General features: G+C 42.2%; 1 protein-coding gene across 1 annotated transcript; it reads left to right on the forward strand.

Moving 5' to 3' along the window:
* The first annotated feature begins 3,265 nt into the window (after window positions 1-3,265).
* Window positions 3,266-16,150, forward strand: Ct55 (cancer/testis antigen 55). The gene is made up of 5 exons (NM_001433344.1): window positions 3,266-3,502; window positions 5,753-5,925; window positions 11,846-11,978; window positions 14,390-14,502; window positions 15,746-16,150. Exons 1-5 carry the CDS (start codon window positions 3,412-3,414, stop codon window positions 15,935-15,937), a joined length of 702 nt encoding a protein of 233 aa, NP_001420273.1. The 5' UTR covers window positions 3,266-3,411; the 3' UTR covers window positions 15,938-16,150.
* Window positions 16,151-19,200: the final 3,050 nt, after the last annotated feature.

The raw sequence follows: 19,200 nt of genomic DNA on the forward strand, positions 1-19,200 counted from the left end.
AAGCATTTTTCTTATTATAAGCCTTTCCTTAATACCCTAACCATTAAATCATAAGGGAGCATGCTATTAAAACACGGCTCTGTTTTAAAAACTATGATACCACAGGACATGTTGGAACATACCTTTAATCTCAGTAGTCAGGATCCGGAGGCAGGCAGACCTCTGTGAGGGTGGGGAGGCAGGAAAGGGAGATGGATGGATGAGGGAACACACTCATAGAAGGAGGGGGATGGTATAAGGGGTTTATGGATGGGAAACCAGGAAGGGGGATAACATTTAAAATGTAAATAAATAAAAAAAATCCAATAAAAAAATGACAACTGAAAAAAAATGTCTCCCATCATGCTTAACTTACTGTCACGAGATTCTTGACCAGTTGGTGACAAGAACTGAGTTGTCTCTCAATATAGGCCTTATGCTGAAAAGTAGCAGTTTTATTTTGTTATTTTAAGTTTTTCTTAGATAGTTTTAATTCTGTTATTGGGCACATGTGCACGCACATTTGAGAGTCCATTCTCTCAACACCTTCTCCAGTCATCCGTGTCTGTCTGCTGCCATGCTCTCCGCCATGATGATAATGGACTAAACTGAAACTGTAAGCCAGCCCCACCTAAGTGACCTCTGTTCTGAGGGTTGCCTTGGTTATGGTGTCTCTTCATAGTAATAGAACAGTGACTAAGACAACATGTTATTCTCAAAGTGCAAAGTTCATGTTTTTAAACCATAGAACTGAAACTGGACCTGGTAGCTTACTTCTGTTATCCCAGTACTGAGAGGGTAATGCAGAAGGATTGCCACAACTAGCCTACAGAGTGAGATCCTCTAAAAGAAAGAAAGAAAGAAAGAAAGAAAGAAAGAAAGGAAAAGAAAAGAAAAGGAGAAAAACATCTGTCTCTCCCTCCCTCTCCAAGTACTCGTCATATATTGCAGGCTAGCCCGAGGCACTCAGCAATCTTTTATCAGCAATCTTTTTGTGTCCACCTGTATTGGGACAACAAGAATGTTCCATCATGCCTGATTGAGTGTTCGGTATTTTCGCCTGACTTCTTTCACGTAGGACAAAATGTTCAAAGTTCAGTTTGTTTGTGAATGTATGAATATGTGGTCATATAGTCTCATTCTTTTGGAAATATGTCTAGCACTGAAATCACCTGGGTATGTAGTCACTCTGCTTTTAGCTTTCTGAGGACAGCCCAGACCAGGGGAGAGGGTCTTTTAGCTGCTATGCAATTTAAACGAGCTCATTCACAATGTGTGAGGGTTTAACTGGTTTATACCCTTGCCAGCACTTGTTAATGCTTGTCTTTTAAAAAAAAAAAGGAGAATATTTAAGTAGAAATGGTGCAGCACTTTAGATTTTATTCTTCCTCCCCCTTCTGTTTTGGGGGGGTTCTTGAGACAAGGTTTCTCTATGTAACCCTGTCTGTCCCAGAATTGCTCTTCAGGCCGAGCTGGCCTTGAACTCAGAGATCTGCCTGCCTCTGCCTTCCAAATGCTGGGATTAAAGGCATGTGCCACCACTGCCTCATGTTTTATCAATTTTTATGGCTAATATTCCATGGTTAGACATATATGTCAATTTTAGAATTTTTAAAAAATTAAACTTATGTCCAGGAAATTCAGGCCAAGTGGTGGTGGTGGTGCGGACTTGAATCCCAGTACTCGGGAGGCAGAGGCAGGTAGATCTCTGAGTTCAAGACCAGCTTAAGCGCTTACCTAGGAAGCGCAAGGCCCTGGGTTCGGTCCCCAGCTCCGAAAAAAAGAACCAAAAAAAAAAAAAAAAAGACCAGCTTAATCTATAGTGCGAGTTCCAGGCCAGCCAGAACTACACAGAGAAACCATGTCTTGAACACACCCATACCACGCGCACACACACACAACAAAATCAGCAATGTATATTTAAGCCTGGTTAACGGCAAGTTCTTTAGCCTTGGTCTTCTGCAGCTTAGCACTGTGAACCACAGATTTGGGACCTAGGATGGCAGATCTCCCTGCATTACTTTTCATCGATTCTCAGAACTTTCACCAGCTTAACTACGGTGTCTTTGTAAAGACAGATTTAATTTGTGTTAAGAGAGTGGTGGTTCATGCCCTCCAGTGGACCAGCTTCCCTGTACTGGTGTTCCCCTGACTGAACAGGACACCTCCTCACCCCCACTGCCCCCCCATCCCCACTCCAGTCTTGTGACATTAGGGAGGCGGGTAGACCACCAGCTCTATGGTGGTCATTTGCGAGCTGATGTGTACGGGTGGGTGAGCTTGAGCATCTGGGTAGCCATTTGATGGTCTGGTTAATCACAAGAGACATGGGTTTTTTGTTTTGTTTTGGCCATTTATGGAAGAGAGCCTTTTGCCATTGTAGCTGGTTGTAGCAGGGCCACCTGACAAAGCAGATCTCCTTTGAGCTGCATGTCCTGTCCAATGCCAGAAGTTCTTAGAATTTGGGATTTTTGGGTTTTTTTTTTTGTTTTGTTTTGTTTTGTTTTATTTTGGTTTTTTTGGGTTTTTTTTTTTGTTTGTTTTTTGGTTTTGTTTTATTTACTTATTTTGGTTTTTGTTGTTTACTTTTTTGTTGTTGTTTTTTCATCTGAAAGAGTATTCTCCATCTTTTTGGCCTCCTACTTGTTCTGACAGCAGAGGCTGGGCCCGCCCTTTCAGCACATGGCTTGGCTGCGGGGAGAGAGGCACACGCTAGCTCTTCTTAATCCAGTTATTTTACTGAAATGTGCTCTCAGTGTAACTCTATTTCCTCATTCTTGCTGCTGTGCCCAATGCTTCTGGGGTTCTAGTCAGGAAACCATGGCTTTTTTAAAAATCATTTTTAAAGCAATAATCTCTTGCTGTAAACAAACAACGAGGTCTGTTTCCTGTGTTTTTCCTCTAGTAGAAAGGGTCCAGTAGGATGTGCTGTAACTCATGCCTATAATCCCAGCACTCAGGAAGCCGAGACAAGAGATTGTCATGAGTTTGAGGCAGCCTAGGTTAGAATGAAATCCTATCTCAAAAAACACAGAAATAAACTTACCGACGAAACAATGACAACAATAAAAACCGGGCCTATAAAAGTGTATGGGTGGAGGCCATTTTAGATGGAGTACTGGATTTTAGCATTATGCGATGGAGCACGTTGTAAAGTGCATCCTCCCTATTTGCCATAGGTCAGTGGCTTTTTTTTTTTGAGCAAACGACTCTCTTATTGGCTGATTGAGCAGATACCCTGGCACTCCACACGTGGCAGTTCTGCCCCCTGTGGGAGTCTTAGACTAGAGAGGCTGTACAGAGGACACGGAAGTAGAGTTGTGTCTGTGAGAGTTGCTGTGATTAGGGCTCTCCTGGGAGACAGAGAACTAGAGAGAAGGAAGCCTTAGTCCTGGTACCACCTGGTGCCGAAGCCTGCTCAGACAACGAACTATGCACCGGCTAATTTCCAGATTTCGTGCCATCTTTCAAAGGAAAGCGGACCTGAAGGAGGCGAGGGAAGAGCAGCAGAGGCTCTTGGAAGGTACTGCACTAGTTCTTTGTTCAAAGAGACCTTCTCTTAGAGGTCTGTTCCATCTCTGCTCCAGAGTCTGAGGAACTTAGAATACTCCCTACCCACCCCCACCCCCACCCCGAACCTGGTACCTGGCCAGAGCAGCGCCATTTTATCTCCACAGTAGACATCGCCAGTTCCTTGGCCCGCACCCTTGTATGCCACCTTGTATGCTGGATAGTCTTGCATGCACTCACTCCAGAACTCCCCTGCCCAAAGGAACAGCTTTACAACAATGGGGGCTACAAAGATGACTCAGCAATTTAGAGCTTTTACTGTTCTTAGATGACCAGGGTTCAGTTCCCAATGCCACATTGCTGCTCACAACTGCCCTATAACTCTAGTTCTTGTGCCTCAGAAGTATTCTTCTGTCCTCTAAGGATATGTCATTCACATATATACACTCAGGAGCAACAAGCATGCACAAATATGCGCGGGTGCGTGCATGCGCGTGCGTGCGTGCGTGCGTGCGTGCGTGTGTGTGTGTGTGTGTACACGCGTGCTAGTGTGCGCGCATAACACTCCCACAATTTAAAAAAAGAACAAAAGAACAAAGTATGGCCAAAGGCAAGAAAGCAGGGGGGAGTGAGGGGTGAGGTGCTACCCGCATTTGATAGCTGCTAAGAAAGGGAGAACCAGTTTTCTTTAAGGAAGGGCCACTGCTAGATGGACCACCCTCCAGGACAGGCTCTAGACTCAAAAGAATTTAGGCAGCACAAATTGGACTTGATGGGCTAAAAAGAAAAACTGGGAGAGACCAGTAAGTTGGGTGAGCAGGAAGGTGGGGTGTATCTGGGAGGAACTGGAACAGATAGGATAGGTTTGATCAAAATATATTATGAAATTCTTAAAGTACAAGTGATAAGAATTTCTAAACATAGAAAGCAGAGGTAGGAAATCAGAGAAAGGGTAGAGGTTGGGGGTGGTAGGGGGAGGTTCTGTGCCCCATTTTTCCATTTATCTAGGTACTTGAGGAACTTTAAAAAAAGTTGAGACCAGGTCTCCCAGTTAAACCAGGTTTCCATCGACTCACTTGCTTACGTTTACCGTAGGTTACAGGAAGATTCCCTTCTGTATTTACAGTAGTTGTTTCTCTTAGTTACTTTATCTTAAAAATTATCTGTTTTGATTGCCTGTGTGAGTACAGCTGTGCAGCAGGGCGCCTCAGGAGTCAGTTTTCAGCTATTATTTTGTAGAGTCATGGGACTAAACTCAAGTTGTCAGGCCTGGGGACAAGCACCTCTATCCAAGGAGCCATTTTGCTATCCCACTGGTTTTGTTTCTTAACTGAGCACAGGTTTGGATCTATCTCTCAACCAGCTTACTGTTACTGTGCTAAAATGCCTGAAACAAGTTAACTTAAAGGAAGAAAAGCTTCTCGTGGATAATATTTTCTGAAAGTTCAGTCAGTGGTCACTTGACTATGTTTCTTGTATTCTGGCGAGACAGAACACCCTGGTGGGGAAGATATAGTGGATCAGAGCTGCTCAATTCATGACAGTCAAGAGAGGGGAGAGAAAAAGATCAATTTTATAGCAAAGGCCTTCACTTCCAAATTCATGAAGCTATATACAAATTCATAAATAGATTACTCAACTAATGAGGTTAGAGCCTTCCTAATCCAAAGATTTCAGTTCTGAACACTCCTACACTGGGACCAAGCTTATAGAAGATGTTTAACACCAACCTATATCAGAAGCCAAACAAATTAATTATATATCTATGATCAGTAAGGAGATAGGAATCAAAGTTTATTTGCTCCATTTGCATCCCTAAACACATGCCCTGGAGTCTGCCCCTGACAATGGGTTATTTTGAAGGTTAGTGTTTCCCTAGTGAGAGTCAGCTAAATGATGGCTGGGGTAAATGGTATCTCTGTTTTAATAAAAGACGTTCCAGTATTACCACGTCTGTGCTACAGCTAAGTAAAGTAGGCAGACCGCAGAGGGTGCACAAGCTAGTTTGTGGCCCAGCAGAACTCATACCCTGACACACCCAGATTGAACAAAAACCATACACAGAGACCTTTTCACTCTCCCTCCAGAGTCCTGCATGCTTCATCACTGCTCACTAACCTAATGCCTATCTTAAATCAAAATCACTTTATTTCTAGACTTAGATGATTATTTACCACAGCTTCTCTGGTAGGGCTTACTTGTAGTGTGTGTTTGCACTTGAAAATAATTTGTATGTGCAAATTTGTCTTTACTCATCTTTTAGATGATACCATATTACAATACAAACATCAAGTTATGGCAGGGTCCTGTACTAACTATGACTGGATCCACTTCAGTACTGACGTCATCGTGACTTGCGACAGCCCTCCGAAAGTTCAACAAAAACTTCCTGCAGCTGCAGAAGAACAAAGCACTCACGGATTGAACTCGGTCACAGTAAGACTTGGATATCCTGGATGCTTTTTCTGTTTCTGAGTTCCTTCACTGTGGCTTCTAGTTTTCAGCCCCTCTTAAATGGACATGTTGCAGTGGATAAAAGTTGAAGTCTAATTTGGGGTTTGCATGGAACATCTGTTCTATTTTGTAGTAGTATATATTTAGAAAAGTACAAGTTGCATAATCTATTCCTCAGTATTTAACAATAATTATTGGAGTTTATATTATCCTGTAACTTCCTCTTATAATGTAAATAATAGCTCTGTGTTGTTAATTACTAGATGAATAGACATATACCTTAATTACTTTTTTTTTTTTGGTTCTTTTTTTTTTTTTTTTTTCGGAGCTGGGGACCGAACCCAGGGCCTTGCGCTTCCTAGGTAAGCGCTCTACCACTGAGCTAAATCCCCAGCCCCAATTACTTTTTAAATAAAACTTTATTGAAGTATAACTGAATTACTATGGAGTTCCCCAGTTTAAAACCTCTTTAGATTTACAGGATCGAATCTAGCACCCCAGTTCAGCTACTTATAATTTTGACCTATATATGCAAATTAAGATTATTATTATTACTAATTGACACCAGCAGCAGCAGGAGTCTCAGGGTTGGCAAGAGTGGAAATATTGTAAGTCTTTGAAAGTTTTAGCTATCTAAGATCTGAAAAGACAGTCAGACAGTCAGCACATGCCTTTAATCCTGGCACTTGAGATGCAGAGGCAGGCAGAGCTCTGTGAGTTCGAGAAAAGCCTGTTTTACAGAGCTAGTTCCAGGACAGCCAAGGCTATGCAGAGAAACCCTGTCTCTAAACCTCCAACAGCACAATTGAACATACACACACACACACACACACACACACACACACACACACACCCCGTGCCACGCCACTCACACGCAGATGCACACACAAAGAAGAGGAAGCAAGGAAGTAGAAGAGGAGGAGAAGGAAGAGGAGGAAGAAAAAAGCTACGTAGGCTTCCACATGTAGTATGACTGCTTGTTAGTGTGAAGCCAGAGCACTGAAATCAGAGGGCGCAGTGGATCATCCACATAGCTACTCACTGGTGGTAGAGAAATGTGAGCCTGCTATTTGGTTTATGGATAAAACCGAGCGAGTGAATAAATAACCATGAAATTGATTTTGACAGCTGGAGATGGAGATTAAATAGATGGCAAATCTAGGGTCTTCCAAATTAGAAACCTACAAATGAATTCATAATGCATAGAATTCTCACTCCTTTCTTCCCCCAAACCCAGTTTAATGAATAAGCCACAGAAATCAGGACCACCACAATTCCAGCTACTTCTTTGCATCTGGAGGATGAAAAAACCATTCATTGTTTAGAAGCTTACTAAAGGGCCATCAACTTTCAGGAGAGTAAGGAGGTGCAGGGCAATGGCTCAGCCTGTGAAGTGCTTGCTGCACAAGTTAATGGACTACGCCAGCACCCAATTGCAGTGTGACCTTTAATCACAGTGCTGGAGAAGCAGAGACAGGAGAGTTCCTGAGGCTTGCTGGCCAGCCTAGCCAGTTAAGGAATTTTGGTTTGGCGAGAGAGCCTATCCTCAAAGGAAAGCTGGAGAACCATTACAGAAGAGCCCACTATGGGCCTCTGAGTTCTGCACATACAGGCATGAACATCTCCCGGTCACAGCTTCCTCCAACACAGGCATTTTACTAGAGTATGGTAAACCAATGCTTTCTCATTCTAGACCGTCACATTGAAAAACAAGAATTGAGTCACCATTACTTGCTTTTTTCCTAGGGACATAGGAACAAAAGTCTACTCAGTCCAGATAGAACACCAGAGACAGACCAAAGAAATGACTCTAGCCAAGTCTAACTTGGATATGTAGTGAGCTTATTGGAGTCTTACAGGCAGGTAAGTCATAGGATCACAGGTGACTCAAAGGCAGCTCTGTCACCAAAAAGTGTCCCCCAGCATTGGTGATGACTTGTGAAATTCAGAGCAAATAGCTATGTAAGAGTCATTACACAGCACTGGGGAAGCAGAAGCAGGAGGATTTCTGTGAGTTTGAGGTCAGCCTGGACTACAGAGATTGTTTCAGGACAGCCAGGGCTACACAGAGAAACCCTGCCTCAGAAAAACAAACAAACAAAAAAAATTTACAGTACACACAAAGGGGACAGGGTGAGGGAGACTGGGAAAAGAAGAGGGATGCATTGTATAAGAGAAGAATAAATAAATAGATTAAAATAGATAAATAAACCAATCAATAAACAAGAAAGCTGATGAAGCTCTCTAAACAGTTCAAACACAGAATGTTCCAAAGACCTAGTCAGTTCAGAAACAACGTCATGCAAGCAGCCTCAATTTATTCCATGCCTGAGGGAAATCTTGAAAGAGGCAGGACAAGCCCAGCTGGGTGCATTCTAGCCAATCAGTCACAAAGACAGTGCCCCCAGGATGGAGACAGCAGCTTCAGCTCTGGGTGAAGCCTGAGGCCAGAGGTTAGAGGGGGCAGGGATGAGTGAGAAAAAGTAGGACAACGTTGAATCTGTGCAATAGCGTCCTCTTCTTCTTTCAGAGGACCTACTAAGGAAAGAAAGGCAGCCAACAAAACAAACAAGCAGGCCTGGCCTGCCGCCCCAGGTTTGCACAGGTTTCCTTGAGGTTCTGGACTGCTGGCCCTGCGTGACTGACTTTGCCAGACTCAGCACAGCATCCTTGGTGGCCTCCTAACAGGATTGCTTCTACTCTTCCCTTCAGCAGGACACCACTCCCATCAGGGCATCGGACACCCCCCCCCCAAGCCTCCTACATTCCCTGGAAGGCTTCAGGAGCCACAACAGATGTTAAGAGTAGTACCTAAGCTGGGGCAGGGAACAATGAGGTCCAGGGCTACTGGGCTCACACCATAGGCCTGTAACTGTGAACTCTTGATGGAAACTTTTCAATATGAAATTCTGCTCCTGATAGCTGATCCTACATGTATATACTAAGAAACTATGTAGTGTATTAAATTATAAGTTGTATGCCCAACTGTGGAATAGTGCCCCTAAATTATGGCACTTCCCTTTCATAGGACACCATGATATCCATTTAAAAGTTAAAATTAACTGGCTTATTTGTGCCCATTTTTATATATTTATTATACATGTGTGATATTACATTTTCCTTTCAAAGGGTGTATAGGTAAATTATCCAGAACAAGTCCAGGGAAGAAAGTTCAGACTAGTACCTTACCAAACCAAATGTGAGCCCTTTAGGTACAGTTTATAAAGGCAAAAACCTGCAATGACGTTGTGAGGTAGAGGTTAGGAGAAAACCATTACATTAGTTTTGGTTATGCATTCAGTAGGTACTTAGATTCTACATCTAGGCCATGATCAGGGTCTTAAAAAGCCTTTAATGTGTGGCTAAGGCAGATGTGACTGTTCATGGAATTAGGGATGAAAATTGTCTGAGCAGACACAAAATGGAGTCAGGGTAAGATTAGGCCATGATGTTGTCTTGGTCACATCTTGAGAACATGGTCAGTGCTTATTGGCTAGGGAATGGATTTCTGAATTATATGTGATTTTCTTGCTTTTCTGCCTCTTTTACATTTTATATGCCAAATGTGTTATTTTTATAATGAGGAAAACAAAACATAAGATAAAGATAACTATAATTCTAAGAAATAAAAATACGAATTTTTTTATTATTTTAGATAAAGTCCTAAATTAACTGTGTTTTTTTTAGACCCTACAGATCTTGCTTATTATCTTCCATCCCAGAGTGAACTAAACCTAACCCTGCTTAGCTTCCAAGATCAGACGAGACTGATCATATTTAAGGTGGCATATGGCCATTAGATTTATTTTCTCACATTTATCTTGACATTCTTTTGTCTCCCCAGAGGCTCTGCTTGGGAATCTTAGCATTGATTTACTTACCCTTCTTTTGTTTCTTTGCTGTCTTTTCTGCTATGAGCCCAAGTCCAACCCACAGTTCTTTCCTCCCATTTCCTGATTTTTAGTTTTTATTACTATTGTTGTTGTTGAGTCTGCTTAAATTAGCCTGGGGACTGGAACAATGGCTCAGCAGTTCAATGGCTCTGTTTTTGCAGAGGACCAAGGTTCAATCACCAGCCCCCACATGGTTGCTTACAACCATCTGTAAATCCGGGGATCTGATAACCTCTTTAGGTCTCTGCTTTTGATCTCTGAAGGCACCAGGTAGGCCCATGACAAGTCAAGCAACTGGTATTTGGTTTTCAGCTGTGCCCCCTTTCAAAAGATCATTCCAGTTGGACTTGTTACCTGTTCAGCGCCCCCACCCCCACCCCTTCCAGCTAAATATCCAACCGTTCTCTACCAACAATCAACTCTGCATAACATCTGGGGAAGAGGCTAGGGTCAACATGTAGGCCAGGGAAGACTGATTTGCGGTTGGGAGATGGTTTTGTCTATGCAGCTACAGGAAACACTCTTCCCTTCAAGGTAAGGTTTTCCAGAAGTGGATGGCTGAGGAAGGAGTTCCCACACCCCCATAAGTAACCCCTCACCTCTGCTCTGTATAGAAGCCTATTAAACTCATTGGTTCCTGAGAGCAAACTCCAGTGGAATCTTGTCTCTGTTTGTCATTTGGGATCATAGGAGAAGGGGCAGACATTGCTCACTTGTCTCCATGGGAAGAAATTTTAACAATGGCACACATACATACCTGCAGGCAAAACACTCATACACAAAATATAAAATGAGTTTTAAAATTTTCATTACATACCATTACACTTTGCCCTTATTCTCCCCTCTCCACTTCCCCCCAGTGTTCACTGTGTACCCCTTACCTTCCTCCCCTCCCCTCTTCTGCTTTTATGTCACATGCATTCTATTACCCTGTCTATCCCTTGTTCTGTTAAATGTTCTTCCTCCTGTCTCATGATCATCTAGTTCAGTGACCCACACACACATACACATACAGAAATACAAACACACATAGAGACAAACATATATCTCAGCTTAATTTATCAGATAATCATTTCTTTCACAGACCAGGTCAGAAATCACTTCCTGGGGGTTGGGGATTTAGCTCAGTGGTAGAGCGCTTGCCTAGCAAGCGCAAGGCCCTGGGTTTGGTCCCCAGCTCCGAAAAAAAGAAAAGGAAAAAAAAAAAAAGAAATCACTTCCTGGAAACCTTTTCTGTAGTCTTAATGTTCTTCATCTGAATTGTCTTTTCCTTTGGAACTTTTTTTTTCTTTTTTTTGGAGCTGGGAACCGAGCCCAGGGCCTTGCGCCTGTTAGGCAAGCACTCTACCACTGAGCTAAATCCCCAACCCCTAAGGACCAATTTTTAATTTTTTTCACAAACCATGACTTACTTTAAGTCTGGTAAATATGCAAATAATGTTTTTAGAAGAAATTTTTTTCTCCATCTTTATTAAATTGGGTATTTCTTATTTACATTTCAAATGTTATTCCCTTTCCCGGTTTCCAGGCCAACATCCCCCTAACCCCTCCCCCTCCCCTTCTATATGGGTGTTCCCCTCCCCATCCTCCCCCCATTGCCACCCTCCCCCAAGAATCCTGTTCACTGAGAAGAAATTTTTAAAGTTTATGATTGTATAACACAAAGCCTGAGCCTTAATGTAAACTATGAATTTTATAAAGAGCGTTGATGCTGGCTTATCGGTTATCATCAATGTATGTGAAACTCTGTATTTTCTTCTCAATCTTCCTAATCTACCCTAAAACTACAGTAAAAAATGATATGAAGCTCAAACATTATTTCATTAGCGCATACCAATTTCTCTATCACTTGTCTATGACGATTATTTGAACTATTGCTTGAACAATGATTTTAGGGTGGGTTTCAGATTTACGTATGTATATATGTATGTATGCATGTGTCTGTGTGTATTTAGTTTTGACTTGTTAGAAGCAACATTTTTAAATTAGTTGGTTTGTTTGTTATACAGGTGGATGCTCTCTCCTATGACCATGATGAACAACCAGCAGACTCTCACATGAGAGTTTTGTTTGGCTGTGTGACAGGTGACACTGACTACAATGATCACGGATTGTCCTTCTCTCTAGACATTGCTTGTAAAGGTACAACTCCCATTCTTAAATGTAAAATTAGGCTTTACCCATTTGAAATATTACCAATTAGGTGTAGGCATCATTTTCGGGGTCAAATTTGGAACATGCTTATTTGTTGAGAGGGTTTTTGTCTCACAACTCCTAGTGCAGTAAACTGGATCTTTGCCTGGGTCAGACACAGGCCTGTGCTTGCTAGGCAAGGGCTCTATCACTGGGCTACATTCCCAGTCCTATACTTGGCCCGTTTCAGCTGCAGTTCAATGTGTGAAGTAGACCACTGGAATTTGAAAATAATGTGTAGCACAGGGCTCAAACATCTCATGCTATTGTTTGTTATGTCTTCATCTGTTTGGGTACACTAATATTTGTGCAACTTTTTCTTTATATTGGTATTGAATTTCTATTCTAACACCATCACACAAGCGAAAAGATACTATTTCATAATACTTTAAATGCTTAAAATAAGGCCTGGAAATTGCCTGAAAAGCCATGTATATGTGTAAGCAGTGTTGAATTCTATTTGTATTTATCTGATATAACATTTTATTGTTTTATGTCTGAGGCAACAACATGTTCATTTAAAGAGTCTATTGGACTTTCATTTGGTTCAAAAGAGAGTTCCAGATATTGAAGGCAGAGGACAAAATATAGACAGCTTAATTAAACCTTGCTTATTAAGAGCTCATAGTATCATTAGGAGAGACAGACATGAATCCATTAAACTAGGCTGATGGGAAGAAACATTGGGACAAGCAGTGCTAGGGAGAACCAGAAACGGCTGATTGGGCTGTGAATTATGTTAGCTGGACTATACCCTGCTACTTTGTGCTTTTAATGACCACAATGGAGAACCAAGACAGTTTTTTATGCATCATGAAATGTAAATCGAATAAAATATAAACCTAGTGAAATATAAATTTGACATCTTTATTATAACACATACCTCCTGCCTTGAGACAGGGACTTCCTAGTGTCCTGTGTTTTGTCTCAAACTGTTAAAAGTCTTGCCTCAGCTTTCTAGTACCAGGTTCAACTTTGTAAGAGGAGTGCAAGGAAAATAAATCACACCCACTGCAGCTTAGTCAGTTGCCACTTAACTTGGACAAAAAGAGTGACATTGTCCCACCTACACAAAACTGCTTTCCAGTTTAATTTTCTTAATATTGGTTCTTATCTCAGGATCTCTTCAACAATGACAGCTTGGCAGTGTCTAGGATGCTATGACATTTTCCCTCAGATTCTCAGTATTCAGAGGAAAGGGTCCCTGTGATTGTTAAGTTTCAAAGACAATTTATTAGCCTGTCAATATCCCAACAGGAAGTTGTCAACAACAGGAAGGATGGTAGAAATACTCTTTTCAGAGTGGAAGGGACTCAGACATGTTTGTAGTGCAAAGGATAGGACTAAAGGTGCTGAGGAGAGCAGGAAGAAATGATGGAGTCAGGTCCCTGAACTAGTGGATAGGACCAAGGCCTAGGCGGAGAGGCTTCCTTCTGTGGAATAGGGTTAGTCACTGTAGCAGGCTGTTCTAGAAAAGACAGTGGTGAAAAAAGAAGGTGCTGCTGGTCCCTAGCACTAGGGACCAATCTTAAAGGCCTCAGCCAGTCATATCTATAATTGTCAGAATAAATGCTATTAAATGAATAGTACGAAACCCAGTGAAAATGGCAAACAGTTCTTCATTACTATTTTTATTACCCATGGGTTGCTCAAAATCAAATGCTGGTTCTTGTCCATGCTAAGTAAGCTACAGCCTCAGTAGTTGATTCAATGAGAAACTAAAAGAACGGAAAGACGACAAAAATCCTTGTTTTGTCCTATACTGAGAAATGCATAGGTTATTTCCTTCCTGACCATTGTGCAGGTTATTTTCCTGCCTCGTGGTGTTCCAGATGCTTTGTTTTTTTACTTTTGTCTTTGTTAAATGTTGTGTATGTGAGAGGCTTGCCGGCATGTATGTGTACGGCACTGCTCACATGCCTACAGACGCTCGGGAGTTGGAAGTTACTGGTATCTCTAGCCTCCATGTGGGTGTGGAAACTGTGAGCCCTGATGTGCTGCAAGAACAGCAAGTACCTTTAGCTGAAGAACCACCTCTCTAGCCCGCATCTTTGACAAAGCAGTGCCTCTATTCATGTGTATGTGTGCTTTTGTGCAAGCACCTGCCATGTTTATGTGGGTGCCCTCAGAGACCAAAGGAATCCACAGATAAGCTAGAGGTGGCTGGGGACACTGGGAGGTAAACCTGCGTTCTTTGCAACAGCAGTAAAACTCCTCGGGTCATCTCTTCGACACAAGGGTTCTACATGTTCAAAACATACTTTATGTGTCACAGAAACTGTGTCAGGGCTCACATTCCAGGAAATGCTGAAATGTCACATTGCCTCCTCTAACTTGAGTTTCTTCCATGACTGTTACAGATTTTCGGCCTTATAATGGTGACCTGGTAGAAATTGAGTTTTCTGATGAGCAAGACACACAGAACAGAAGGGCCATCTTGGTGAAGCCTCTGAAACATTGTCATATAAATGAGGTAGTTTCTGTGCCTTGCACTTTTGCTAATCTTTCATTTAGTGATCTTTTTTTTCCTGCTTAGGATTATATTGCAAGTGTTAGGAAACCAAAAATAAATGCTTTGCCAAAATAAGTAGATGTAGGCAGATGCAGAAACCCATCACCAGACGTCAGGTGGAGCCCAGGGAGCGTGGTGGAAGAGTAGGGGATAGAAGTGAGCAAGTTGGAGCGGTCAAGGACAGACACCGCAGGAAGAAACTAACCTGGACATGGTGGTACTGGAACTAGGCCTCCACACATTTGTAGCAGATGTACAGCTTGATCTTCATGTGGGTCCCCTTACAAGTGAAGCAGGGATGTCTCTGCTCTTTTTCATTGGATTACCTTCCCCCTACCTGAACTATCTGGCTAGGCCTCAGTGGGAGAGGATGTGCCTGGTCCTGTTGGGACTAGATGTCCCTGTTCCTGCTGGTACGAGATGACCCACGGCGGGGTGGCAGTCAAGGGGGGACTCCCTTTCTCTAAGGAAAAGGAGAAAGGGCAATGGGGGGGAGGGATTTGGGAGGGTGAGAAAAGGAGGAGATGACCAAGGCTGTGATCAGGATGTAAAGTGAATAAAAACCCTGTAATTCTGAAAGAAAATGAGACAAATGTGGTACATAATGTTCAAAATTTGAACTTGGTATGGTCTATCTGGGAGGCAGAGAATGTTCTAAGAGCAACAAAACCAAAAAAAAATTTAGTGATCAGGTTTCTTGGAATTGTTAGGAAAAAATGGGTGGAGTGTCACTGAACTCCTCACGAGCATGTGGGTATGATGTGGGCAGTAAAATCTGAAAACGAGTTACTCAGCTGACGTTTGTCTTGAACCATTGGAAAAATGAAGGAATGTGCTTCTAAGGCAACTGAGGAAGCAGAGGAAAATGTTAACAACACACTCCTCTCCCACCCTTTTCAAGCAATCAGCCTGAACTACAAGTTAACACCCATGGCGGGTAATGATTTAGAACCAAATTCTCTCAGTGGAGACCAGGTGCTCATGCTTAGACTGCTTTGATTGTTGTGAGGTTGGACCTAGGCAGGGGTTGTGGGGTGGGGGTTCTGTTTATACAGCACCTAGATGTTGCTAACATGCCGAGCTGGATGGGAATCCGTGGTGGAATGCAGGAGTCTGCTGCTTAGGGCCAGGGAGAAGGGCAGAGTCTATGACCATGGATTATGATTTTCTATACTCTTTGCTGCCATTTTCTTTTAAATCACAGGCCTGTGTTACAAAAATGGATGGAAGAACTGGGGTGTTGGAAAACGACATCTTTTTCACCTTGGATTCTCTTAAACTTCCTTCTGGATATGTGCCGCAGGCAGGTGACGTTGTCAATGTGGTTGCAGTGCAGAGCATTCATCCCAACTATTTCTGGAGAGCAGTTGCTATGACCCCAGTACAAGTGTTGTAGGAACCAAACCTGTGTTCAATCTTCAGCGTTACTTGTATGGGTAGTGAAGGGCCTGGTTTAATATTTAATATTTTTTCTAGTAGAACCCATCCTCCCATGTTAGAATGCCAAAGCCATACACAGTGTTGTTTGTCCTGTAGCTCTGAGCAGTGCCTGGTGGATGGGGCAGACTGCACGTTTATACCTTCAATAAAGCTATTTCCTGAGCATCAATACTGTTTACCTGTAGTTAATTTGCCGGTCAGTCTCGGGAATGAAATTGTTCCGTATATTATTAGTTTTTTACTTGCTGGTGGTTTCTTTTGAAACAGAAACATTGCTATATGGGGTCTGCATCATGTTCCGTGATCCTGTTTGTGAGAAAGGTGGGTACTGCCTATCTACCGACAAGAATTGGAACAAATCCAAATACTATGAAGGAAGGGGAGGTTGCTTAACCAAGCTGGGGACTGTTCCCAGGATCCACTGGTCTACCCCATGAGATTCCTTGATTTTTTTCTTAACAGCAATGTACCCGGGTGACTGCCATGTTGTGAAGCCTATGGAAAGTAATGGTGGGCTCTAACAGTGTCCCTAAGAGCCAGTACTTTACCATATGCTCCTGGCCCTGCGTAAGCTGATTATGAATTTGCCTTCTATTTTTAGTAGGCACTCCCCATGGTCCTATGGGCTTTACTCCACTTTGTAATTAAGATCATAGGAATGAACTGGTTTATCTTAAGTAAATTCTTAATAACTATGTGTTATGTATTAGGCTGTGATCTAGATATTGGAATGAAATCAAAAGCACACATGTCCAGGTTTTAATGGAACTTGGCTCACACCACTGTTTCTTAGGTTCATGACCCCAGGAATATTTGGCAGTAAACTATTCCAGGTACTTTCACCTATATCTTGAACCAGTATACTGTACTACATAATATGTACCCCTTTATGTAGTTACTCCCTAAATTGCTATTTAGGTGGTTTGGAGATTTAAGAGACTGGATGCTCAGCTGACCAGATAACAAGTGGCCATTTACATGGTGGCGTTAGCATTTACATGGCTCCATTCTTGCAGTAGGGCATACTATTCAAGAAGACAGTCACAGACAATGCCCTACAACATACTCTTACTCCATACAGGAATGTCTCCAGCACATGACACAACTGTCTGGGGGTTCATTTGGGAAAGGCCTTATTACCTACCTGGGGGCAATGTCACAGGAAGGGTGTGGTAGGGACATAGCAAATAGCTCTTTAAAAGTTGCCATTTAAGTTGGCTCAGGAGAGGAAAAAAGGAAAGCAGATTTGCTGAAAAAAGGGAGCATTTCTTCAGCTATGGACTGTTCATATGCCCTATGTTCGCTGATAAATGAGGGGAGTAAGAAGCATGTACTCTCTATATAGGACGAACAGGCACAGTGAAGAAAGACAATATACCTTAAAAGGAAAAGTATACCTGTGTGAACAAAGTACACAGAGAATAAGTTTTCTGTATCTGAAGTACTTATTTCACCTCTGTAACGATCAGTAAAATTTGAAACATAAAGAACACCTTAGAACCTTGATTAGTATTTACAATTCCTATTTCATATTGTAAATATAGCCCATGGAAAATGAGGCAGGGAAATAGGGCCAGCCACACTTGACCATGAGTCCCAAGGAGATTACAATAACTGGAAAAAAGCATCTCTTTGACTGCCCTAAGGATCGTACAAAACCCTCCAGCAAAGAACAGTAATCACGTGAGCAGCCAACGAAGGGTCCACCCTTTTTAGAGAACCTGTACTTTCTCTTTTGTAGTAAAAAGCATTTGGACATGTCAAATGGGGTTCTCGAGCTACACACCTACTTATTCAGGCCATTCCTGTTCTGTGCAGCCGAGCTTATGCTTTTATGTTTACTTCTAGTAAGTCTAGATACTACTATTACCATGTGTCTTGCTCAATTCTTAGCAATGAAAGGAACCTGGCCTTTATGTCATGGGTGACCTGAGAGATTCCCTCCAGTACAAGAGGAAGACAAGACATTAGAAGGATCCCAGAACCACATACACAAAAAGGAATGAAACTGTTCTCTTAATCTAATTATGCACTAATGGTGAAAGATTAATTTCTTTCTATATAAGCTATACAAGTCATTTAAGTTGTAAGATGAGGGTGGGTTATAAGAGCAAAAAATAGAATTTAAGGAGTTGTTCCAAATGATTCATTGAGAGCAATGTCAACTCAATGAGTTTAACCCACGAATTCTAAAAATATGTTTAAAGTTTCACATTTATTAAACCACATTTTTTGTAAAGTTTCTCTGGAAAAATGATTTTTTGTTTTTCGGGTTTTTTTGCTTGTTTGTTTTGCTTTTTAGAGACAGGGTTTCTCTGTGTAGCCCTGCGTGTCCTAGAACTTGCTCTGTAGTCTAGGCTGGCCTTACAACTCAGAGAGCCACTTCCCTCTGCCTCCCTACTGCTGAGAATTAAAGGTGAGAACCAAGGCCTCCTGGCTCAAAATGCACATTTAAAAAGGCAAGTTATTAAAACTGTTCATATTGGATCATGAATGTAAAAGCAAAACTTGGAAATATCTGATAACATTAATATTCAAGTGTTTGAAATGTTACTCTAGGAAACTTTATTTTACATCTAGACCACAGTTTCCCCTCCCTCCTTTCCTCTCAGTTCCTGCCTCCACCACTCCCCTCCCCCAATCCACTCTGTTTCTCTTCAGAAAAGGGCAGGCCTCCCATGGATATCCAGCAGCCATGGCACATCAAGTTGCTGTAAGATCTCCTCTTCTACTAATGCTAGACAATGCAACCCAGTAATAGGAAAGGGTTCCAAAGGCAGGCAACAGTTAGACACAGCCCCTGCTCCCACTGTCAGGAGTCACACAAGATGATCAAGCTACACAGCTGTAACATATGCACAGAGGACCCAGGTCAGGCCCATGCAGGCTCCCTAGTTGTAGGCTCAGTCTCAGTGAGCCACAAACGAGCCCAGGTTAGTTGATTTTGTGTGTTTTCTTGTGATGACCTTCACCCCTTTGGTTCCTATAATCTTTCCTCCCCCATCTTCCGCAGGATCCCCCAAACTCTGTATAGTATTTGTCTGTGAGTCTCTGCATCTGTTTCCATCAGTTGAAAACTTATCTTTGAAGATAGGTACCTCATCCTTAAACAGTAAAAACGTAGCTATAGTCATGATAGCCTTTTCTAAACTTTGAGACAGGGCTTCACTTTGTAGCCCTGGCTGTCCTGGAAATGGCTTTAGGTAGACAAACCTGGCT

Source organism: Rattus norvegicus, chromosome X (genome assembly GCF_021556685.1).
Source record: "Rattus norvegicus strain SHRSP/BbbUtx chromosome X, alternate assembly SHRSP_T2T, whole genome shotgun sequence".
NCBI classification, from domain to species: Eukaryota; Metazoa; Chordata; class Mammalia; order Rodentia; family Muridae; genus Rattus; species Rattus norvegicus.

What these genes read in the sequence shown, in the direction of transcription:
- Ct55 (NM_001433344.1), top strand. Translation starts at nt 3,412, where the DNA reads ATGCACCGGCTAATTTCCAGATTTCGTGCCATCTTTCAAAGGAAAGCG. An exon ending in TCTAGACATTGCTTGTAAAG is followed by an intron (nt 11,979 to 14,389) that starts GTACAACTCCCA and finishes TGACTGTTACAG; the next exon opens with ATTTTCGGCCTTATAATGGT. An exon ending in AACATTGTCATATAAATGAG is followed by an intron (nt 14,503 to 15,745) that starts GTAGTTTCTGTG and finishes TTTAAATCACAG; the next exon opens with GCCTGTGTTACAAAAATGGA.